Source organism: Thalassophryne amazonica, chromosome 13 (genome assembly GCF_902500255.1).
Source record: "Thalassophryne amazonica chromosome 13, fThaAma1.1, whole genome shotgun sequence".
Classification (NCBI taxonomy): Eukaryota; Metazoa; Chordata; class Actinopteri; order Batrachoidiformes; family Batrachoididae; genus Thalassophryne; species Thalassophryne amazonica.
In genome coordinates, this window is record NC_047115.1 from 14,329,103 (window position 1) to 14,355,787 (window position 26,685).

The 26,685-nt window shown below is 40.1% G+C and overlaps 1 protein-coding gene across 1 annotated transcript in view; it reads right to left on the reverse strand.

Moving 5' to 3' along the window:
* The window catches only part of ehbp1 (EH domain binding protein 1), a 331,101-nt gene extending 305,985 nt beyond the window's left edge, over nt 1-25,116 (reverse strand). The window contains 2 exon segments of the mRNA XM_034184954.1: nt 23,849-24,341; nt 24,786-25,116. Coding sequence (XP_034040845.1) covers nt 23,849-23,952 — 104 coding nt within the window. The 5' untranslated portion in view covers nt 23,953-24,341; nt 24,786-25,116.
* Between the last annotated feature and the right edge of the window lie 1,569 nt (nt 25,117-26,685).

Here is a 26,685-nt window from a genome sequence, read left to right on the forward strand (position 1 = left end):
CAGATAGTCCAAACTATACCTTTTTGGAATCTTTATGATCAAGCAAATAATGTGGTATAGATTTCAATATGATTGGAGCATCTTTGAATTTTGACCCGTGTCATTCTTCAGTTGACCCCTACCTGACCACCGATGGAAATTCAAGTGGCCAATTGGTTTTTTAAAAGAGGAATGTCTAAGGAGTATTTCTGCCAAATTTGATGCTTTATCACTATTTGCATGATTGTTTCAGTTATCTGCTGCACTATACTACGTAGTACTACTACCACTACGACATCACGTAGAAGACGAAAGAGGAAAAGAAGAAGTAGTGTTCTGAGAGCATGTACTTCCTAAAACACTTAAGTACACATTATAACCACAAGTTCTATGAGGATAAATCTGAGGGAGAAGAAAATACAGGAATTTTTTTTCACTTTCTTTAACATCGTGAGACAGGACGAGTTGGCTTCCTTACATACATTATTTAGGTGAATGTTAGATAACAAATTGGGCAAGAAACCTGCAACTTTTTCACACTGATGGAGTGAAAGCAACAAAACGATAAAACTTCTGTGGTACCACAACAAAAAAATGTCACAAAGGAAACATCACTTCAGTGTCTATGAGGGAAGCTTAACTCCAAAATGATCTGTTTTAAAAACGTCTTGTGGCCTACTTTCCATTGCAAGTGGGAAAAAAATGTTAAATTGGTTTTAATCTTTTGAAGTAAAGATAATCTGATTTTAATCTCATGCACAGAATGATTAAAATTGCCTTCAGACAAACTGGGCAGTTGATGTTCTAGTGGGTTAGTTGTTGGGCTTGAGACCAGAGGAGCCTCACTTCAAACCCCAGCCAGATGCTTTGGGTGTGATTGTGCGGGTGTGGACGAGGCAGCCTGGACGGGATCCGCCACAGTCTACACACACCTTTCCCTCCCAGCTGTGTCCAGATTATGAGCATTTTGCCGTGTCAGCCTGGTTCCTGCACATTCTTACTATGTGTGTTTTTTAGATATTGGTTGTTTTTGTGCACAAAGATGGAGAAGACGTTCCAGCTGAGGACCTGTTTAAATTTTTTTCAAACCATTGGCATTGTATACCTCAGAATAAATTGTCAGTTCTGCTCATCAATGCTGCCATATTTTTTTTATAAGAGTTGCAAAAACCCATGCTTTATGACATCAACACTGAAAACATGTGTTGGCCAGCATTTATCCACACAGAAAACTGATCAGGAATCAATAAACAATCTGACCAATAAGCATAAATTAATATCCGTAAGATCTTACCAATTCCCATCCCTAATTATACAGTGTTTAAATTGCATTTAAAATGGCTACATTTCAGATCAACTGTCTGTGAAGTTTGGACTCGTGTAATTTGATGATGTCTTCCAGGTTGCACACTGCATTTTCTCTTAAATATATGTAAAAAAAAAAAAAACAACAAAAAAACAATCAATATCCAACAGATCAAGAGTTAATGAAAACAACAGTAAATTATAGTCAGATCTTAATTAGATAGATCTAATTCCTATTTCCTGTAAGACATATTCTAAAAATCGATACATCTGCATGCTTGAGGGTCTTTCAGACACACGGAAGGGAATAGAACAGCTACCATCCATCAGAAATCAATATCCTGCCAACACCCACACACTCACATAACCTTGCTCATACTTCACCCTCGCTGGCTGTATCCACCAGCTCTTAATGTAGAGACATCACCACTGCTGGAGGAAAGACTGAGAATCTCATTAAAATACAACCACAGGAAATGTGACGCTCAGTGTGTTCACAAAAACTGGATCAATTTTTCTGTTTCTATTTCTTGTGTAAGAGACCAAAGAGAAGGTGTTGAAACATTGAAACATGTTTCACACAGATTTTTTTTTTTTTTAATGATTCAGCGTTACCTTAAATACATTTGGTCAATTCTGTTCAAAACTGAACCACTATATCTTTGGCTAACACAAAACTGTTCAATTGTGTTTAATCCAGATTGCTTTCAAACTGTTGTAACCTTGAGTTTGACTTGTCAAGGTAACCCAAAGTCAAACATCATGGTACATCATGTTTTTACGTTAAGGCAGTCGCGGCGTGCAATGGTGCAAAATGTATGGTACCAAAATTGCATAAGTTGCAAATGGGATAAATGATCAAATATCACGTGGCTTACAATCCATCAATCAAATGACAAGGATCTATTTCGGTGTTATATAAGTGTGTCTTTGTCTAGTCCCTCAAATAACTGTTTTCTGCACAAATGTGCAAAAATCAGGCTGGTTATTTCATGAATATGCAATCGTCATGGTGTCATGTCTTTGCAAAGGTGAAGTGCTCAAGAATAGTTTTTAACAATCTTTTAACAAAATTCAAGAGTAACAAAGCTTAGTAAGTGTATATATAAATCTTAGCTCTTTTAACTCAGTGCATAAAAACTAAATGAAAACATGTGTTGCATTTATATTTTTGGCTGAGTGCACTTTTTTAAAAAATGATTTTGAATCTGAGTCTGACTTAGCAGCATGCAGCCGTGCAGGATGTAACCTTTGGTCACGCAGTCCTGCTTTGATAAGTATCGTCTGTCGGAGAGAAAACGCAGACAGCGGATCATACCTGCAGGGTTACAGCTTTTACACGTCCAAAAAGAGTTTAACACCTTCATTTTGGAGCCAAGAAAAACTGTGATCTGTAAGTTTGCTCTTCAAACAGACTTCACTTTGAATCTGGTGTGAGACCACTTGAATAAACCTGTTAACAAAGCAGAGTGCTTTAGATTCAAGTCAAGAGAGTGTGACCCACTTCAGTGGAGCCAAAGGATCAGAGAAGAGTACAGGTTTGAGCTCTGAATGCAAATGCAAAGAAAAAAAATGTCAGAACAATAAATGTCTAAAATATATGTATATAAAAAAACAACTTTTTAATGATTTCAGAGAACTATTTGTGGATAAATTCCTTATGTGCTGTTTAACCTCTTGAGACCCAGCAATGCATGCTGGTCCTCTGTAAGGGAGAAGAGTTTTATTCCAAAAGAATTATTCATTCAGCACTGGATCCCGTTGTCCACTGCAAAAGGGCGTTCCATAAAAAATAAATGAAAAATGTTTGACAATATTTCACCCAAGACCATTATGTAATGTAAAAAAGCAAATATTGCAACACTTTTACTTTCTGGGTCTCAGCGGGTAAGAGGAGATAGAAAGTGAACATCTGGTGGTTCTTCACCACTGATGTCCACATGTACATGAGTATTTTGGACAATCAAGCTATTTCTATGCCTTTTATTCACATGAAAAACCCCAGTTTAGGTCACTGAAAATACAGCTTTTCCAATCCTTTGGCCAAAGAGAAGCTTGTGGAAAATTTTACATTCCATATTTAAGTGTAGATAAGGAAAACTGGCTAGCATGACCATATGGTAATGCTGCATTCACATGTTGACTGTAGAACAGTCCTCATGCCAATCATTATAGCAGAATTCCTGTCATCTGCAGCACGGGGTCCTTTTTTCATTATTAATAATGCAGACAATATTCTTCACTGAAAGGTACAACAGAGTTTTAGCATTTCTGCACAGCATTATATTAAAATTGTATGCACTGGCTTTGATGGTAGCTTAAAAAATTTACTTTATATGAGGTTATGTGAACGCAGCACCACCCCCTGGTGCTTTGGCATGCTCTTGACTGTGCCTTACAATGAATTTTGATCTTTAATGCGACTAGAGACAATTTTTAAAACTCAAAGGGGAAAATGTAGAGTCCCAACCAGTATGAATTTTTTGGAGGCCTAATACAATGCCAACATTTGGGAGTAAAAAAAAATACAATACCGATATATCTGCTGATATATAGAAGTGTTTATTTCTCGCTAACATTTAACAAATATAATGAAAGAAAATGCCAAATACCACATTGCCTTCCTTCATATTGGCAGTCACTAAGTCGCATCGCTCAGGACTGACATAAAATAGGCTTCTATTTTGGGGACTGCCCTCTGCTGGACATACTATATAGTGATACCATTTTTTTCTGCATTGTTAATTCAGTAAAATAACAGTTTTCGTATCAGCAAACATAACATCAATGTTTGTGAAAGGCTCATACTGTATATTGGTCTAGTTCTACTGAAAGGACAAACTGTTATTATCACAAAGAAGTAACCTTAAGGTGTCAACGAGATTAGAAGCTGTGTAGAGAAATCTACAATGTGTTTAAGTCCAACACCCTAACCACTCTGCAACAGCAAAACACTATGAACTCTCTACACCTCCAGTGACATCACAGCGTGAAACCTGGTCGGGCTGTCTGGTTGGTACATGTCGGGACATATTTGTAGAACACAAGTCTTCCAGCCTCCAACTCATCATGTCACGTTGGTGAAAATTACCTTTTATCCCACAAGGAAACAGAAGACATCCAGGAGTAATGTTTAAACCGCAGTCACCACTTGAGCAAGCACCCTGGCATTAGTGACAAAGAAAAACTTCCTCTGATGATTTGTGATTACAGATGAAACCTCAGGCAGACCAGACTCAGTGGGGTGACCATCTGCTTTATCACAGTTTACTCCAGTGGGGAATGACAAAAGCTACTAGTGTGCAAAACAAAAAAGATGATTTTGGTGATATCATGTAGCCAATGTTGTCTTCTGTTTCCTGCACTTTAAAACTTCTTGTCTCAAGTCCACATTAGTACACAAATCATGAATGTTTATGACTGCAACAGTAAGAACAGTTTCAACAGTTTTTATTTTCCTCATATCAGAGATGCATTTTACAAAAAGTTAACAGAGCTGTTCACTGAAGCAGAACGTATACGGGACAGAAATGTTGTGGATAGAGGTCTGGACGGGACCGGACCGGTACAGGTGACGGACTTAAACAGTAGGGAGAAAGAACCAGAACAGGTTGTGAACGAAGAGAGCTTCATTTACAATAATAAATAACTGAGGTGCTGAGCTGGAGGAAGCCTGCTGAGCCGAGACCGGGCCCACATATAGTGGTGGAAGTTCGGTAGTCGCAGTGCACACAGGGACAGACTTGGGAGTCTGAAAACAAGCTGGAGTATATGGAGCTGGAACCGGGGCCAGGTGGGACGCAGAGTGCCGAGGAAGTAGGAGGACGGAGGAGAACAGAGGTGAGTGATAGCACTCGTAACACTGGAAGTCCTCAACACAACAGTTCACTGTAGGCTTAAGGCAGGAACATTCACAGTTCATGAATTGTCTTCAGAGGCCAGCTGTTGTGCGTCTTGTGACACAGTTCCAATTAAGATGGACTTGACTTTAGAAATGACTTGGAAAGATCTTAGTGGTTCTACATCAGAGCTCATACAGTTCTTGGAAAACAGTTCTTGGAATTAGTCCTTGGAAACAGTTCTTGGTCATGCACAGTCACAAACAGGAGCAGCATGAGAACAGGATCTCACAGACATGCAGGAACGTAGCTGAACGCTGGCAGAGCTGTGCGGTCTGAGGCTGAGAGCAGATGAGTTCCAAAGTGACATTGTGCAGAAGGAGGCGTGGGAACCAGGAGCACGAAGCATGGAAGCTGGGCAGGAAAGCATCTGGAAACACCAAAAGATCAATGAGCTCTAATATGTTAATTAGAGGTGGCCAGGTTACCTTGAGATGAGCTGCAGGAAGCTCAGACGTCAGAGCGCATGGAAGCGTCAGCGTAGACAGGGCCATGAATTTCTCATGGAAGGCTCACAGAGTATCATGGAAAGTCACGGAGAGTCACAGACAACTCTTGCGGGTCAGAGTCACCGAAGACTCTGGCAAAGACTAAGCTCAGAGCTGGGGTTTAAGTAGCCGGCTCCTGATCAGGAGCTCATGAGCGTCAGCTGCAAGGAGAAGATGAGCTGCAGGTGTTCCTCTGCTCTGCAACGTGCCACCTGGAGGGAAAACAGACAAACTACAAACAAGAAGTTAAAAAGGGCAAGGACAAAGGCAGACCATGACAAGAAATGCACAAAACATGGCATCACTCATACAACAAGTGGAAGGCGTGTGGGATCCGGCTCTTTTCTGGATGGGCGTCTCCTATCCTCGAGCCTGCTCACACACCACCGTAACTTATTTGACTGGTGATCTCAATTGTGTTGTCTGTTGCTCTGTTGTGCACATTCACACATTAAATTGTTATATTTGGCTTATTCCATTGTCCGTGTTGTGTGGGCCGCTGAAGAGGAGGTACTGCTGGCCCACCACCACCAGAGGGCGCCCTGTCTGGAGTGCGGGCTCCAGGCACCAGAGGGCGCTGCCGCCTCACAGGAGCAGCCAGGGTGACAGCTATCACCCATCACCTGAGACGAGACAGCTGATATCAATCAACAGGGAGGTATATCAGCAGGACGGCATCTCCACCTCATTGCCGAGATATCGCTCTACCAAGGAGGTAACGTATCCAGCCAAACAGATCATCTTTTGACCATTAAATACTTTTTGCCTTTACACAGAAAGAGAAAAGATGCAGCAATGTACAGAGACATCTTGGATGAAAACCTGCTCCAGAGCGCTCTTGACCTCAGACTGGGGCGAAGGTTCATCTTTCAGCAGCACAATGACCCAAAACACACAGCCAAGATATCAAAGGAGTGGCTTCAGGACAACTCTGTGAATGACCTCAAGTGGCCAGACATGAGAGCCCAGACATGAATCTGATTGATCATCTCTGGAGAGATCTGTAAATGGCTGTGCACCGACGCTCCCCATCCAATCTGATGGAGCTTGAGAGGTTCTGCAAAGAGAAACGGGCAAAACTCCCCACAGATAGGTGCACCAAGCTTGTGACATCACATTCAAGAAGACTTGAGGCTGTAAATACTGCCAAAGGTGCATCAACAAAGGGTGTGAATACTTTTGTACATGTGATTCCTTAGTTTTTTTTTTTTTTAATCAATTTGCAAACATTTAAAAAAAACTTTTTTCATGTTGTCATTATGGGGTGTTGTGAGTACAATTTTGAGGGGAAAAATTAATTTCATCCATTTTTGGAAAACTGAAGCGCTGTGAATACTTTCTGGATGCACTGTATTACTTATGGCAATTCACATGGGATAAGAAGGCTTGGTGTAAATGATGGTAGTGATGACTCAAACAGGTCTGATGCACCACTGCCATTCATCAATAAATAAATGAAGTAGTAGTAATAATAAAATAATAATAATAATACCAAGCTGAATGAAATCAATTCATCTGTACAGACACTTTCCATCATCTAGCTTTAAATTTTCTCTGCTTCACTTTAAATTTTTTATTTTTTTTTGGGGGGGGGGGGGGGGTATTTGTGTGCCCTCCATGCATGCGTGTTAAACTAGTGGTCTGAAGCTGTCATGCCAGTGCAAAACAAATGACTTCTATGTCAGTTTACTTTTCAATCAGTAATCTGACGGACTGTCTTCCATATGCCCCTTTAAGCACCTCCAGACTTGATATAATCAGCAGAAACTCCTTTCCCACAGGATATTACTGACATTTCGATTTGCATGGGATTAATAAAACCCAAGGTAATTTCTATAGGTTGTTTAATATAAGGTAAAAGCACCACAATATTCAATGACACAGTAACAGAAGTCTGTAAAAATGACTGACATGGCACATTCAAGCTGGATAAAATCACTGAGAAACTGATAATTACTTTACCCCACTCCCCCATGTTAAACAAGCCCCATCCTTATATGGCTACAGTGCATAAGCAATACATTCACAGAAGCTCGCTTGTTTGTATACATGTCTGCTATCACAACAGTTTCGCTGTGACGACTCCATAAATATTTAGTCATTTCCTGTCTGTTCAGAAGCTCAGTGGTAAAGACAGGAAAAACCCAAAAAGTCAGAAATATGGCAGTGTCTATTTGGCTGCAAGTGTCACATTTAGAACATTTCTTTGCTGAGCTAATGCAGGTCAAAGATTGCAACAGGAGGAGAGCGCTTAGGAGCAGGCAGGAAACAGTGTGGTAAACAAGACAAAATTCCACCCACTCCTTGGTTAGCTGAGAAAAGGGATTTAAAAGGATCATGAAGATGTCTCAAACAGTAAGAGAGATTTTTTTTCTAAGACTTATGTAACTGACATTCAGTACACACTAAGCAAATTTTTTTTATCCTTCTTGTAGTCTTGCATTTAATTGTTGCTGTTCAGGGGAACTGTCATTTCTGAAATGGTGAATTTTCCCCCCCATAAACATACCACAGAGGTAACAAAGAAGAAAACTTATAAAAGAAAATGTTATAAATGGGATCGTTCTGGCATTCCCAAAGTGACGAGGAACACAGCCTGTTGATATGGTGGACATGGAGAAAATCTACATCCAGGGTCAATCTTGAGATACCTATGCATGAGTTTGTTTAACATGGGAATGCCATTTCAAGCCTACAAATGCCCAGTCCCTGACAGATCCTTAGCCTGGTCCAATGGCTGGGAAGTCCCAGACAATTGGGGTCTGAGGACATGGTGCAGCCTTCATAGCCACTGGTTTTTATATAACGGCTGTGTGGATTCTTGTCATTTGATTGGTGCTTTGTATGTCACATGACATTGATTAATTCATCCCATTTGTGCTGCATTGCATTCAGAGTGCGGCTTGGTTCCATTTAGAGTGCAAATTTGGTTCCATACGTTTGGTACCATTGCACTCTCGTGCACGCGCACACATGTGATCACGTATACACGTGCGCACGTCCTCATGCACGAGCGCGCATACTCGCGCGCCCACGCACGCTCGTGCACGCGCGTCCACGCACGCTCGTGCACGCGCACACAAATCCAATCCACTGTGCTGCCTGGAGGTTGTTAGCAGGAAGAGAGAACAAAAGCTGGACTCATTTCTGACATGATTTTTTTTTTCCTGCACTGAGGACGTAATACAGTCTTATTTTTGTTGTTTCACGCCTGAGACATAATTTGAGCTAACTGACACTGCTAATTCTGTAAGATACACACACACACCACACAAACACACACAACACACAAAAAACAATTCCACTGTTGCTGTCTGTTAGCAGGGAAGCCGGTTGCGTGTAAGCTGCGCGCACACGGGACAGAGACATGATGATTTGATTGCGTTAACTGACGCTGCTACACACACACACAAAATCCAAAGCCCTCTGGATGCATGAAGAGCTGCTCACATAAATTGCTGATGTGATTTTTGGCTGGACTGAGAAACTACACAAAGTCTTTTTTTTTTAATGGAAATCCGAAGTCAGTGCACAGCATCACTGGACTACACGTTACAGTGGAAGACCAAAATGTAAGTCCCTTTTCTGTTGTTTAGAAATTAATAAAATATAAAATGACAAGGATCTATTTTAGCCGTTATATAAAACAAATGAAGGTTTTTTACATTCTTTCAGTGGAACGAATATTTAATTCGGTTCGCCTCATTGAATGGTATGTTCCAGCTTTCACCTCATGAAATATTCGTACCATTGAACTCATAAACATTCATTATTTGTATAACAACACATTGCCTCTTCTGTCCGATCCGCCATTGAGGACTTCGTGTTTCACCAGTGCCACATAAGCAATCCCATTTTCAGAGTTCCTGTTGAGCCTTCATGGTTACTGTAGCAGCCATGAAGCACACAAAGCCCCCACTGTATTTCACCCAACAGGCAATCCCGTACTTGATCCATTACCCAGATGTCATAATGCAGACGAAGGGCTGAATTTTGACACCCAATGAATGTGGTACAAACTGATAGAATGCTTCAAAGTTGTTAGAATTATGCGAGTTACAAGAACCTTAAGGTTCCACAGCAGCGAGTCGCATCAGCAGAGGGGGTGGAAAAGGAAAAAAAAAAAAAAAAGTAGGGTGGATTCTGCACTGCACCATCAAGTCTCGGTTCTGCTACAGCGACCCACAGTTAAAAAAAAAAGAGGGGGGGGCAACAAAAATTACTTTATTGGCATCACAAATTTCTGCAGGCACTAACTAAGTAAAAATGCCAAACATCTCATTCTTCTAAATGTAATGACTTAGTGTTTTTTGTATCATTAACAATTCCCTCAGGTTTTGGGTTACAGAAGCTAAACTGCTGACCAATTTCTGTAAAAACTAATCAATGCAAAAAAAAAATTAAAGTTGTATAGCCCTAATTTACTACCCACTTTGCCAAGTGTGAAGTTATTCTCATTGACGTTTAATTTTATGGCCCATTTATTGATTGTGTTTGTGAGAAACAGCCTTACACAAGACAATGACTGCTTCACTGCTGAATTATGGAATAATCATTCAACCAGGTAACATCAGAAGAGCAATTAGGAAAAATAAATAACTAAAATCCCGAAAACAAAGACTATGATCTCTGATCTGAATATGCAGAATTATATATAAAAAAAAATAATAAAAAAATAACTGCAACAGAAATATTAACCCATCTGGAAGAAAAAAATCTGAAGAAAAATATCAAGTACCAGACTGGCAAACAAACACAGAACTCATTAATGTTTTAATGGCCTGTATCGATTCTGCTGTCTGTGAACACACGCATGGGAGTAAAATATGAACTCGATCTGCAAATGCAGTTTATTGGGTCACAAGTAACATCCAATAATTAATTTACAGCCATGAATAAAATAAACCGTTCCCTTTAAACTGTAGTCACTTTCTGTCTCCACCTTACTCAATCCACATATATCATCTAAATGAAGGACATATGTGACGAGACATCGCAAATATGAGACCGACTTAAGTCCCTTTCACACCGGGCCTGCTTCAAGTTGCATCGTGCGGCGTCATGACGACTCCACATTGATGCAACCTAGTGCCGAGACGATGTAGCTGAACACCACAACACCGTGAGGGATGCAAATAGCGAAGTGAAACGGACCCCAAAAATTAAACATGTTTAATTTTTTTCTGCGTCAAGCACAGGATGCAGAAAGGAAGTAGTTTTCTCGCAAGTTGCGGCAACTTAACGGTACTCAACGTGACTGGATGCCACACCCACACAATATAACGTTACCCAACGCCAATTTATGATTCCTGCTGTCCTTCATTGTTGCCAAGCTATAAATCACACAGGATTGTTCACATTAACTTTTTATATCGTGTACACAATGCAGTAAAACTACATCGCTCAAAGAGCACATGTGAACAATTAAAAGAAAAAGAATGCTCATTGCAGCCTGCTGCTGCAGCTCCTCACTCTCACCTCCTGAAGTTCTCTCACGATTGTGTTAAATAAAGTCCATAAGTCATGCTCACAGACTGAATGCTAGCGACAGGACATATCAGTATAACTCCGGACATCTCCACGTCCACTCATGGACGGTTCGTGCTGCGTGCACGTGAACGCCAGCTGCAGCTCACGGTCACAGGAAGAAAAACTATAACAGAAATCAGAGTGCAGACCTGCAGTGCAGCACAAGAAGACAAACTAGAAGAGAAATTAGAGTGCAGTCTGGCTGCAACTGAGTCTGCCTGCAGTACCTCCCTTGCGCTCTCACCTCCTCTTTGGCCCTCTGTTGCGCACAACTGACGTGTCGTCAGGATGCCACACGAAGCAACTTGAAGCAGGCCCGGTGGGAAGGAGACTTTAATGTGTCAGTGTTCTTCATTTCACTGACATTATCAATCAAACTGAACTTCAACCCTACTAAATTTTGTAGAGTGTAAAGATGAATAATTCTCAATAAAACAAAGGACAGAGAGGGGAAAATGGTTATTAAAGTTTTCCAAAGCCCACAAGAATTACTTAACAGTACAAAACCCGCCTCTATTTTTAGATGCTTTAGATATTATCATTCGTACAAAAGAGTCACACAGCTCGCTGCTCTAGTAAAAGCTCTGTGAAGGTTTGCGCAAAGGCAGTATGAAGTATGTGTTGCATACTGGTCAAGACGACACACACCAAGCATCTTTTAACACACCGCAATGGATGAAAGCAGACAAACTTCATAAGTATTTTGAATGGAAGCCTGTTAACGACGACAAAACAGTTTTGACACAGTTCCCTAGGAGTGATGAACCAAACAGAACCGCTTTAGATCACAGCCCCTCCGAGGGCTGCACCCACCCACGCAAACATGGGGAGAATATGCAAACTCCACAGAGAAAGGCCACAGGTGGGAATCGATTCCATGACCTTCTTTCTGTAATGAAACTAATTCATGCATTTATTTCCTCTAGGCTGGACTATTGTAATTCATTATTATCAGGTTGTCCTAAAAGTTCCCTGAAAAGCCTTCAGTTAATTCAAAATGCTGCAGCTAGAGTACTGACGGGGACTAGAAGGAGAGAGCATATTTCACCCATGTTGGCCTCTCTTCATTGGCTTCCTGTTAATTCTAGAATAGAATTTAAAATTCTTCTTCTTACTTATAAGGTTTTGAATAATCAGGTCCCATCTTATCTTAGGGACATCTTAGTACCATATCACCCCAATAGAGCGCTTCGCTCTCAGACTGCAGGCTTACTTGTAGTTCCTAGGGTTTTTAAGAGTAGAATGGGAGGCAGAGCCTTCAGCTTTCAGGCTCCTCTCCTGTGGAACCAGCTCCCAATTTGGATCAGGGAGACAGACACCTTCTCTTCTTTTAAGATTAGGCTTAAAACTTTCCTTTTTGCTAAAGCTCATAGTTAGGGCAGGATCAGGTGACCCTGAACCATCCCTTAGTTATGCTGCTATAGACTTAGACTGCTGGGGGTTCCCATGATGCACTGAGTGTTCTTTCTCTTTTTGCTCTGTATGCACCACTCTGCATTTAATTATTAGTGATTGATCTCTGCTGTCTTCCACAGCATGTCTTTTTCCTGATTCTCTCCCCTCAGCCCCAACCAGTCCCAGCAGAAGACTGCCCCTCCCTGAGCCTGGTTCTGCTGGAGGAAGCAAGGTTTTCCTGGAATTAAATCTCAGTGGGGTGGGGTGTCCTTCTGGATAAACGAGATTTAATTTTTTTTTTATTATTCATCTATTTGAAGAAATAAAAAAAAATCTTAAACATGTTAATGGTGAAAATTCAATTAAAGTAATCAAGAAGTGGGTAAAGTTTCATTCAGTTATGTTCTTTGGCAAAGATGTAAATGTCTTTCACTGCCATCCAGGTGGAATTGGTCTCTCTATTTTGCACAATCTGAACAGTCTAACAAAAGAAAACTAACCAGTTTTAATCCGGGTTATTATAGTTATTCTACTGAAGCACTCGAATGACACTACATAACTGCTCTGTAAAGGTGAAAAATACCTTACATTTTTTCTTGTGATTAAAAAAAATTAAAGTGTTTTAAAATAACTCACCTCTCAGAATTTCTCAGTCTAGAATTTGAGATTATTTGAGCCCTAAAGACTGGTTCCAAGGAGCTTAGATGGGAAGTTTTCACTGCAGTAATACTGTGCTGATGAAAACCATGGAAGGCAGAATTCTAGCACAATGCCACCTCACACACTTGAACCAGGCACATTTTTTCCTCTCACTCACATAAAGGTTTTTTTTTTTTAAACTCCACATTCAGAAACATAAAGCAGATGAAAACTCATCCTGACATCTTACTAGATGTAGATTTCTCTCTCTCTCTCCACAGTCAGTCAGTCTGGAATTCACATGAATACCATTGTTTTTATTTACCGTTTCACACTGATGATTAGACAGATTAATTGCACTAAGCACTGAAGTTTGTTGGAATTAAATCAAAGCACCACAGAGCAACATGTTCAACTGTGTCACACATTTTTAAAAAGTTCACTCACTACTGGGGTGCAACAATAACACTGGTCAACACGATTTTTATTGCATGGCGTTTTCCCAATGGATTCTGGGTAATTTGGGGGCACTGAATCTGGTGTTAGTTTTTGCCAATAACATCATGTTTTTGAGATATGAAAACAGATTTGGCATATCAAGCATTGAAGCAAAAGCTGCAGTCTCACACACCTCTTTGATGACATAAGCAATATGACGGCCGTGAACCTGGTTTAAAAACTATGCTTTTGAAACTGCTTTTGTGCAGGATTAGTGGCGTCAAACTCATGAGTGAATGAGCAACTTTTGTGTAATCCATCAATACGGAACATGTAGATTGCAAAAAAAAATGTGACGTGATAGAGAAAATTTGAGCTCAGATCATCTGAAACGGACTTATCGCACATTTAAAGTAAAGCAGTGTGTTTGTATATAAAAAAAAAAAAAAAAAAAAAAAAAACACGCATTGGTCCACTGGCTGCTCTCCACCTCCACAGATGAGGTGAAAGGATGCACACTTTAAGTGAATCATGTTTAACTATTAAAAAAAATGCCTTTATTCAGATTTGATAAGAGTTTTTAAATCAACAGGCTGTTCAGTCCATTTATCAGTGCAGCTTTTGTAGAAACGCTGCACTCCACAGCCGTTTTTCAAAGGCTATTATTCGCTAAGTATCCACAAAAACAAGGAATCTAACTTCGGTCAAGATGCACTCTGTACAGCATGTATAAATACACGCTAAACACTGAATAAATCACAGTAATAAAAGTGCGAATGAAATATGCAATAAGTGGAAAAAAAAAGAACGTCCTGTCTGCAGACTGAAAATTTCACAGACTGTCTGGACTTATGGTTCAGCAAAGCTCCAAAACTCTTCATGTGAAAAAATAAATAATTACCCGGGAAAACAGAGAAGAAACACCCTAAACTTAAAAATCTGCATGATGGCACAGTGACATTGTGCCATTGCTTAGGGAGAGCCCTGCCAGTAAAAAAACAAGTTTTTGTTTAAAAACACAAAAGTACTTTTATCCCATTACTCGATAAAATAATCGATAGAAACCTCAATTCCAAAACTATTCGATAGCTGCAGCCCTACCATAACATAATCCCTCTTCAGGTCTTTTGCCAGCCGAGGATAAAAAAAAAAAAAAAAGTGCAAGGTCTGCAATGGCAACTGCAACTGTAGACCCTCAAGACCTCAAGTTGTTGAACATTGCAACTGATGTCAGTCCATCATTCTAATTTTGTATATGTTTTTTTAATGGTTACAACTGTGTTCAGATGTAGACAGAAGTTAAATAAACTAAAATAAAAAGAGTATTAATGGCTCAAAAAATATCCGATTTAAGTATAAGCAGATGCACAGGTTTACAACGGGAATGTGAAAAGTGCTTGTTAACTGCAGAAAACACTTGCACATTCTTACCCCTGAAATTAACATATATACTAATAACTACAGCATTGTGCTCATAGAGCGCAAACCTTCACCAAACCTAGCTTCCAATTTTCTAAGATTTTTCCTGACTTTTTATTCCCGAGGGTGAATAAAACATCTGTGGGCCACAGAGCCTTCTCTTATCATGCACCTATTCTGTGGAATGATCTCCCTGCATCAATACTCAGATTCTGTACTTTCACTCCAGACTTAAGATGCATTTATTCTCCCTTTCATATGGCTTGCGTACTGGTATAGTATATTACTACTCTACCATTTTATATTAATTTTTATTCATAAACAGAGCGAGTCTCTGCCTCAACTTTATCTAAAGTCTGGGTCTGTTAGTGAAGCTTAGGGCTAGTGGCCGGCGATCAGTATTTCTTCTGCTTTCCTGTTGCTAATGCTGAAGAATGATACCTTAAGTGTATCTGTGTAGGCTCTCGGTTGTCCAGGTGGTTTCCATAGTAGAGAAGCTGAATCTTTGACTGGACTGGGTTGCTTGACGTGAGGACGTTCGCTTCAAATCGCAGAAGCTTCCTCAGCTAAAATTCTTGCTCTGGTAGTCTGACTTTGGTCTTGACTGTGGTAGAGAAGACGTTTTAGCTGAGGAAGCTTCTGCGATTTGAAGTGAACGTCCTCACATCAAGCAACCCAGTCCAGGTCGAAGATTCAAGTTTCTCTACTTTAAGTGTAGTTTTTCTGACCGACCAATTCTGTTTTCTTTCGCTCTGTCTGATATGCAGCTGGATCCATGTGCTGGACTGGGTGATTTCTGCGGCAGACACAGGACGGGCCTCTGCTGTAGGAACAGATCCAATGAGTGCCTCCATGACACCCCACCCCCCCCAATGGTGGGACTGGATGCCTGCACGGACTCTCGTCAATGGTTGTTGTGTTGCGTTCTGTACTGTAAACCTTTTTAGTAGAATGGCCTAAGCAATGGGTCACCCCTTTGAGTCTGGTCTGCTTGAGGTTGCTTCCTCAATATCAGTTTTTCCTTACCACTGTCGCCTGTGTGCTTGTTCTAGGGGTTAGTAAGGTTAGGACCTTACTTCTGTGAAGGGCCTTGAGGCAGCTTTGTTGTGATTTGGTGCTATATAACCTAATAAATTGAAAATTGACCTTTGACCTGAAAACCTGAATCAGTTCTTGCCTATCAGGATGTGAATCTTAAGTAAAAATTTTATGATATATGAAAAATTGTGAGTTACAGGCTGTTCACAAACAGACAAAGAAACAAACCTCCGCACAACTCCTTGACAGAGGTAAAAAACAAAAAAAACAAAACAACTTTTAACATTTCTGAATCAATTCAGAGTTGTCCAACTTCCACACTGCAGAATGGCGGTCTGTCCTGAGTACACACTTCTCAACCACTACCAACCCTGGAACAGGTTCCAGCCCCCTGTGACCCTTAATGGGAACAAATGGGAAGAGAAACTGAATGAATGATACCATGAGTAGTCATTCCCCCCTTTAGTGTGATGTAAAGCTGCTATTAAGCACAAATGTCCCTTCACACTGCCTTTTGGCCCAGTAACCTTGGCACGTAATGGACATGTTCTAACCCTTACGAACTGAATTTCTGAAGTCAGCAGTATCCAATCCAACTCCTCATGATTTAAGCAAAATAGGTTTCTTCAAACCTTAATACATTTTATCCAAGCTATCTATATTGTCCACAGACAAAATAAATATTACTAACATTTAATACATTTCTTCCTATGAAGAGCAATAACAACCTCTCTTAGATTGCAAAACAGCGTACTGCTGAGCCCACCCACCCTTTGCTCTGGGAAGAGATGTACATTTTTCTCATTCCTTCACAGACACGTTAACATCTGTCCCAGGTTGAATCTCTGTGGGGCTGGTAGTCACGCCTACAGCAAGATGTTTGAAAATACATGTCTTCAGGCTAAATCATTGCGCCACAGGTCCTCAACACTTCACTCATTACTGGATAAATAGCTGCAGGCTGAAGTGTAGCAGAATATATATATGGACTTATTAGTACCTCTGAAAACATACCCTATAGCTACTCTCTCCCTAATACTGCATTTTTTTTTTTCACTATATAAATCAAGTCTGGGCTGTTCTTTCATACACAGAAACCATTAATCAAATAGAGTAATTTGTTTGCCATGAGCAGTTCTAAAAACACGATTCACACAAGTACCAGAAATACTTTAGGGCTCTATATTGTTTTTTTTTTTAAAAACACAATATGATACATAACACTGGATGGCAGGGGTGGTGGCCAAGATGTTAGTGCGCTTGGTTTCAGTGCAGAAGGTTCCAGGTTCATATCCCAACCCCTGCCACATTCTCCATGTAATGTGGAGTTGCGTCAGGAAGGGCATCAGCGTAAAACCTGTGCCAATTCAACATGCAGATCCACCTGGATTAATGTGGCGACCCCGAGTGCAAAAAAAAGGGGAGCAGCCAAAGGGATTTACTATACATAACACTGGATGTCCGATACTCGATATGTATCATGTTAGATACATTTAAGTGCTTAATACTGCTTATATACATTTTATTTAAATGCATGCATAAACTGTCGTGTGTTTTGCTGGCAGTGTGCCACCCAGTTTTTTAATACTTTCGTTATACTACTTAACATGCGTTGTATTAGTATTTTCTTTTGCGGAACTGTTGAGACACATAATTCAAACACCGGCTGCGTGCATTGCTACGCAGATGTCATAATGGTGCTGTTAGCTGAGAGCGAGAGAAAGTTGCATACCACTGTCACCGCCGAAATGGGTGAATTAAGCTACCATACGAAAGTATTGATGTGGATTCTAACACACAATTACCGTTTCACATTTGATGGATTTACTCCGCGCCCTGGACCGCTGTTGGAGCGACGCTGCCTCACGGTAAGCCTCACCGACCGATTTACCTACAGAAAAATAAACCGTGCAAACGATGGAACTGGATTAGAATGGGAATAACCTCGTTGTGTCTGATGATTTTCGGATGTTCATGTGCTATACGGTCGCAAATATCCGTTTTTACCAGCTCCGCTAATGCGTTGCCATAAAGCTCAATTTGCAACCGTATAACCAGCATGAAGTTAGCTGTTTAATCTGCACAATTAGATTGATCTAGTTAACTAGATAACGATTTGTTTCACAGTGTAATCTTCACATGCCTTAACTAAAGCACTCCCTCTGCTGAATCACCTCTAAATTATTTACACATTATTCACTTTGTGTGTTTTTAGGAATCCGCTAGCTTAGCGCAGCTACTAGCTCTTAGCCAATTAAGCATGGCGGCTTCTCCTGTCTCTCCTGCACTTTTCTGCTCTGGGTGTGAAATGTTTAGTTATTCCTCGGCCTCCTTTAGCAGTAATGGTACTTGTAATAAGTGTAGCTTATTCGTAGCTTTGGAGGCCAGGCTGGGCGAATTGGAGACTCGGCTCCGCACCGTGGAAAATTCTACACCTAGCCAGGCCCCTGTAGTCGGTGCGGACCAAGGTACCTTAGCCGCTGTTAGTTCCCTTCCAGCAGATCCGAGCAGCCGGGAAAGCAGGCCGACTGGGTGACTGTGAGGAGGAAGCGTAGCCCTAAACAGAAGCCCCGTGTACACCGCCAACCCGTTCTCATTTCTAACCGTTTTTCCCCACTCGGCGACACACCCACCGAGGATCAAACTCTGGTTATTGGTGACTCTGTTTTGAGAAATGTGAAGTTAGCGACACCAGCAACCATAGTCAATTGTCTTCCGGGGGCCAGAGCAGGCGACACTGAAGGAAATTTGAAACTGCTGGCTAAGGCTAAGCTTAAATTTGGTAAGATTGTAATTCACGTCGGCAGTAATGACACCCGGTTACGCCAATCGGAGGTCACTAAAATTAACACTGAAGCGGTGTGTAACTTTGCAAAAACAATGTCGGACTCTGTAGTTTTCTCTGCGCCCCTCCCCAATCGGACCGGGAGTGACATGTTTAGCCGCATGTTCTCCTTGAATTGCTGGCTGTCTGAGTGGTGTCCAAAAATGAGGTGGGCTTCATAGATAATTGGCAAAGCTTCTGGGGAAAACCTGGTCTTGTTAGGAGAGACGGGCATCCATCCCACTTTGGATGGAGCAGCTCTCATTTCTAGAATCTGGCCAAATTTCTTAAATCCTCCAAACCGCGACTATCCAGGGATGGGACCAGGAAGCAGATTTGTAGTCTTACCACCTCTCTGCAGCTTCTCTCCCCTGCTATCCCCTCATTACCCCCATCCCCCGTAGAGACGGTGCCTGCTCCCAGACCTCAATAACCAGTAGAAATCTATTTAAGCATAAAAATTCAAAAAGAAAAAATAATATAGCACCTTCACTGCACCACAGACTAAAACAGTTAAATGTGGTCTATTAAACATTAGGTCTCTCTCTTCTAAGTCCCTGTTAGTAAATGATATAATAATTGATCAACATATTGATTTATTCTGCCTTACAGAAACCTGGTTACAGCAGGATGAATATGTTAGTTTAAATGAGTCAACACCCCCGAGTCACACAAACTGCCAGAATGCTCGTAGCACGGGCCGAGGCGGAGGATTAGCAGCAATCTTCCATTCCAGCTTATTAATTAATCAAAAACCCAGACAGAGCTTTAATTCATTTGAAAGCTTGACTCTTAGTCTTGTCCATCCAAATTGGAAGTCCCAAAAACCAGTTTTATTTGTTATTATCTATCGTCCACCTGGTCGTTACTGTGAGTTTCTCTGTGAATTTTCAGACCTTTTGTCTGACTTAGTGCTTAGCTCAGATAAGATAATTATAGTGGGCGATTTTAACATCCACACAGATGCTGAGAATGACAGCCTCAACACTGCATTTAATCTATTATTAGACTCAATTGGCTTTGCTCAAAATGTAAATGAGTCCACCCACCACTTTAATCATATCTTAGATCTTGTTCTGACTTATGGTATGGAAATTGAAGACTTAACAGTATTCCCTGAAAACTCCCTTCTGTCTGATCATTGTCTTAACATTTACATTTACTCTGGTGGACTACCCAGCAGTGGGGAATAAGTTTCATTACACTAGAAGTCTTTCAGAAAGCGCTGTAACTAGGTTTTAAGGATATGAATCCTTCTTTATGTCTCTAATGCCATATACCAACACAGTGCAGAGTAGCTACCTAACTCTGTAAGTGAGATATCTCGTCAATAGTGTTACATCCTCATTGAAGACAACTTTGGATGCGGTCGCTCCTCTGAAAAAGAGAGCTTTAAATCAGAAGGTGTCTGACTCCGTGGTATAACTCACAAACTCGCAGCTTAAAGCAGATAACCCGTAAGTTGGAGAGGAAATGGCGTCTCACTAATTAGAAGATCTTCACTTAGCCTGGAAAAGAGCTTGTTGCTCTATAAAAAGGTCCTCCGTAAAGCTAGGACATCTTACTACTCATCATTAATTGAAGAAAATAAGAACAACCCCAGGTTTCTTTTCAGCACTGTAGCCAGGCTGACAAAGAGTGAGAGCTCTATTGAGCCAAGTATTCCTTTAACTTTAACTAGTAATGACTTCATGACTTTCTTTGCTAATAAAATTTTAACTATTAGAGAAAAAATTACTCAACCATCCCAAAGACGTATCGTTATCTTTGGTTGCTTTCAGTGATGCCGGTATTTGGTTAGACTCTTTTTCTCAGATTGTTCTGTCTGAGTTATTTTCATTAGTTACTTCCTCCAAACCATCAACATGTCTATTAGACCCCATTCAGACCAGGCTGCTCAAGGAAGCCCTACCATTAATTAATGCTTCGATCTTAAATATGATCAATCTATCTTTATTAGTTGGCTATGTACCACAGGCTTTTAAGGTGGCAATAATTAAACCATTACTTAAAAAGCCATCACTTGACCCACCTATCTTAGCTAATTATAGGCCAATCTCCAACCTTCCTTTTCTCTCAAAAATTCTTGAAAGGGTAGTTGTTAAAACAGCTAACTGATCATCTGCAGAGGAATGGTCTATTTGAAGAGTTTCAGTCAGGTTTTAGAATTCATCATAGTACAGAAACAGCATTAGTGAAGGTACAAATGATCTTCTTATGGCCTCAGAGAGTGGACTCATCTCTGTGCTTGTTCTGTTAGACCTCAGTGCTGCTTTTGATACTGTTGACCATAAAATTTTATTACAGAGATTAGAGCATGCCATAGGTATTAAAGGCACTGCGCTGTGGTGGTTTGAATCATATTATCTAATAGATTACAATTTGTTCATGTAAATGGGGAATCTTCTTCACAGACTAAGGTAATTATGGAGTTCCAAAGGTTCTGTGCTAGGACCAATTTTATTCACTTTATACATGTTTCCCTTAGGCAGTATTATTAGACGGCATTGCTTAAATTTTCATTGTTACGCAGATGATACCCAGCTTTATCTATCCATGAAGCCAGAGGACACACACCAATTAGCTAAACTGCAGGATTGTCTTACAGACATAAAGACATGGATGACTTCTAATTTCCTGATTTTAAACTCAAGATAAAACTGAAGTTATTGTACTTGGCCCCACAAATCTTAGAAACATGGTGTCTAACCAGATCCTTACTCTGGATGGCATTACCCTGACCTCTAGTAATACTGTGAGAAATCTTGGAGTCATTTTTGATCAGGATATGTCATTCAATGCGCATATTAAACAAATATGTAGGACTGCTTTTTTGCATTTGCGCAATATCTCTAAAATTAGAAAGGTCTTGTCTCAGAGTGATGCTGAAAAACTAATTCATGCATTTATTTCCTCTAGGCTGGACTATTGTAATTTATTATTATCAGGTTGTCCTAAAAGTTCCCTGAAAAGCCTTCAGTTAATTCAAAATGTTGCAGCTAGAGTACTGATGGGGACTAGAAGGAGAGAGCATATCTCACCCATATTGGCCTCTCTTCATTGGCTTCCTGTTAATTCTAGAATAGAATTTAAAATTCTTCTTCTTACTCATAAGGTTTTGAATAATCAGGTCCCATCTTATCTTAGGGACCTCATAGTACCATATCACCCCAATAGAGCGCTTCGCTCTCAGACTGCAGGCTTACTTGTAGTTCCTAGGGTTTGTAAGAGTAGAATGGGAGGCAGAGCCTTCAGCTTTCAGGCTCCTCTCCTGTGGAACCAGCTCCCAATTCAGATCAGGGAGACAGACACCCTCTCTACTTTTAAGATTAGGCTTAAAACTTTCCTTTTTGCTAAAGCTTATAGTTAGGGCTGGATCAGGTGACCCTGAACCATCCCTTAGTTATGCTGCTATAGACTTAGACTGCTGGGGGGTTCCCATGATGCACCGAGTGTTCCTTTCTCTTTTTGCTCTGTATGCACCACTCTGCATTTAATCATTAGTGATTGATCTCTGCTCCCCTCCACAACATGTCTTTTTCCTGGTTCTCTCCCTCAGCCCCAACCAGTCCCAGCAGAAGACTGCCCCTCCCTGAGCCTGGTCCTGCTGGAGGTTTCTTCTTTTTAAAAGGGAGTTTTTCCTTCCCACTGTTGCCAAGTGCTTGTTCACAGGGGGTCGTTTTGACCGTTGGGGTTTTTCCGTAATTATTGTATGGCCTTGCCTTACAATATAAGGCGCCTTGGGGAACTGTTTGTTGTGATTTGGCGCTATATAAATAAAATTGATTTGATTTGATGACGTTTGCAAATCATCAGACACAACAGGGTTATTCCCTAAGTGTCAAACTTTTTCATGGGGTTTATGTTCCTTGCAATATCAGGTCAACTAAATTTGATGATTTTGTGCTTCTGAAATTGCTCACAACTTCCAGAAGCACACTGGGAACTCCTGGAAACAGAACAAGACTCTCAAAAAGTGGTCATTGGACCACTATTGATTCATGAGCAACTCAGAGTGGCTTGTGAGTATATTGATAAAATATCACATTTTAAAATTAATATTACTCCCATTAAGGTGGCAACAGAGACAGACACTAAATGAGTGAGAATGCAATGGCATTTGTAAAGCTGCCATTATTAGGTTGTAATTTGTAATATACTGTAATTTGTAATATTACATATTGCAATATATTGTAATATAGTGGTAAGCAGACCTATTGTTTTTAGAAATTTGGGGAGTTAGGTGACCCTCACATTTTTTTTTAATTGGTCAAGTGATCCTTGGTCTGAGAAACACTGATATTTCAGCTGCAAACCAATCACAATTAATTTTATTGTTTAAAAAATAAGTATATAAATTTTTATACATTGACACATCATAACAACAACAAAAAATCCATTACAACCTGGTGGTGTTACTGTAATACAAATCATAATTTATTTTAAAAGCATCCACACTTGGCGAGGAAACCACATACCAAGGCAAACTATTGCACAACACAAAAGCACTATTGCTGAAAAAAAAACAAACATTTTTTCTTATAGTCAATCTAGACCTTTCAACCTCATGTAAATCACTTTCTCTTAAAGGGCTTATAACAGAAATTTGCAGTTTGTGTACAGTATCATATTAATAGTGACAGCGGTTTTTAAGGTATGTGTGTATACCACTGAAAAGCATTAAGCAATTCTATGAGGGTATATAGGGCATCCAGTATAAAACTTGTGTCAACTGGATCTGGATCTGTCACCTGAGTGAAAAACAGCTGAACAAATCATACAATGCTTATTTGGAACTTCTCTTCAGAGATCCAATTAATTTATTTGGGGTTTGTTTCTCTTAAAGGTTCTGGCAATACTGACACCGCAGTCAAACTGATAATCATTAGACTCACCATTTCTTTGTGCATTCCACCATCAGTTCCTGATAGGAAGCCACAAACTGGAATTTAGATGCATGCTTCCCCACACGTTGCAGCCGCTTCCAAACCGAAGCCATGGTTCTTTGGGAAGGGATAGTTTCAATGGATCTATCCTGTTCTGGGTGTCTTCCTCAGCACAAATTCACAAGAACGTTTATGCGTATCTCAACATATCCATCCTGTTTAGTAGCACTGTTAATGTTTTATCAGATCCAAATAAAAAAAAGATACAAGACTGTACCACATCCAGGCATCCAGTCACAGCTGCTCCTCACTAAAATCTGCAGATAAGCCCACATGCAAAGACGAGGAAGCTATGCAGCATCGACCCATGTCTGCTGTGACGGTGTGCATAGTATTGGATGGGAAGGAGCGGGAAAAAAAAAAAAAAAACACCAGATGATTTCTAAAGGAACGACGAGCAATCCACTTGGTGTCCCAATTACATTCCCAAGAGCAGATCGCCCTGCAGAGAGAGAGAGAGAAAAAAATCCCAGACAGTAAATCTCAATACTGGTAGATATATCCATGCAGCAGCTCTGCAGATGTAGAAACAACCATATTCCATTCGGGATTCTAACAGAAACACTCCAGATTGGTGCTTTTTCGCTGCTTCTGAAAGTCAACTTTGACGATCTGGCAGAAAAATGTGAATTTATGGTTTCGAAAAGCGACTGAAAAGGTAGCGACACTTTGCTTTGGCATGTCCTGTCACCCGCTCATTAATCAGAAATTGCTCAGAAAATCAGTACCTTTGACTTGGGAGCCAAACAAGCATTTTGTAAATATAGAATATTTAGTGGAATGCCACCGAATCCAGAGAATAGTCTGCTCCGATAACCGGGACGATTCAAGCACTGCGCTAACGGTAAACATGTGAAACTACGTTAAGTGCCTGTGAGACACTCACCTCACTGGAGCAACCACACCGACCGCGATAGGAGCTAAAGAAGTGTCCGTCTTTCCAAATTTAAGCAACGTGCGAAACCGCTTGTTAGCTAATTATCGCTTTCAGCCATTCGGCTAGCGTTAGCTAAGCCTGCTAACGACAGCTAGCTATCATAACATCGCAACAGCACAATCTGTTGCTTGGCAGGACGTACAATATAGGTTCCAAAACAAACAAATAAAAAAAAAAAAACCTCGGCAAAACATTTGTATGAAATACTCCAAGCACAGGCACAAATTCCACCAGAAAACTCGTCCAGTAGTTGGAGAGAGTTTGACCGCTCTGCGTCTCTCAACTCTGTACAGTTAACTAAAACTACAAGACACTTCCGGTTGCGACATTTTTTTTTACGACGGAATAATAGTATCACTGCTGGGGGAAAAATGTCAAGTTACAAAATTAAAGTCTGAACATTTTGAGGAAAAACAATTCCTTTAGTATTTTCAGAATAAAACCTGACTTGCGTGGAAATATGAAAAATGTTGAGATTTTTCTTTTTTTAGCACAACTGCATAATATTGAAGATAAAAATGTCTTGTAACAGGTATGAAGTTGTAACATTAATAGGAAAAAAGAACTTGAGTAAAGAATTTCTTCATAAACATCCAAATATATGTGAAATATGACAAAATGCATACTACTTTAAGAATAAAATCATAATGTTCTATGATAAACTTTAAATTTATTTCTTATATTATTACTTCATAATATAATAATATAATATATTACATTATTATGTGATGGAGAGTGAAATGTTTTACAGCGAATTCATAAAGTTACTATTAAAAATCATACTCATTTGAGAATAAACTGATGATGATACAGCATTAAAATGTTTTAAGAAACTCTTAATGAATATTGCAGTATTACTGCTTGTTTTGGACAACAAAGCCATAAGACATATTACTCAAAAGAAAATCAGGTAAAATACTATAAAACAGTTTTAAAAATTATACGTATACGCCTCCTCTGGGGGATGTATAATTTAGTGCCTTTCAGGGATATGGTGTCCCTGGAATGACTTATTCCTAGGATTTTCCAGTGATGTCTTATACCAACACATCAACCTGTGACCTGAGGTCACCTGTGAAAGTCCAAGTCACATAATCACACAATAAGTCTGGAAGCACCAAGAACCTAAAGAGGTGGATCTTCATATAATTTGCTAAACACTTCTCTTGTCCAGATATCGCTCAACTTCATGCGTTGAGGATCCAGAGAAATAAATGTCACTGCTGAGAATTTCTCAAACGGTCTGACACTTTCACCGTACACAGATACTCTTCTGATGGACGAGTCCACAAAGACATTGAAAGCCTGTATCCAGGACAGATGCAAAACCAAACGTTTGGTTCCAGTTCCAGTACTCTCTCTTTAACCTTTGCCTTTTTCCTTCATTTTGCACATTCACGTGAATGCCCAGCACAGATCGCCGTGTAATGTCGCTGTAGTTGTTGCAATCTAGAGTAATCAACCTTTCCTGCTGGGATGATACCTCACAACTAAATCCAGTTCCAGGAGAATAGACTTATCTGTAAGGTGGAAGACCACCTGTCGTCCTGGATGCAGTTCAAAGCCATTCACAGGACAAATTTATTGTCATATTTTTGTTGTTTTATGAGGTTTCTGATTTTTTTTTTCTTTTTTCTTTCTGTTTTACAGTTTATTTTGTTTTATTTTGAAAATAAACAGCTGGTTTTGAAATGTACTTCCGGGTTTGTGTGAGCAGCTTGACAGATCCTCGCCTCTCCAGTGTTTAGATTTTGATTAGAGAAACGTAAATATGACATTATAAACCATGATAACACATGAAAGCATAAACGCTTATTTCCAATGTGGTCCTTAAAGTCAACAGTTGGTT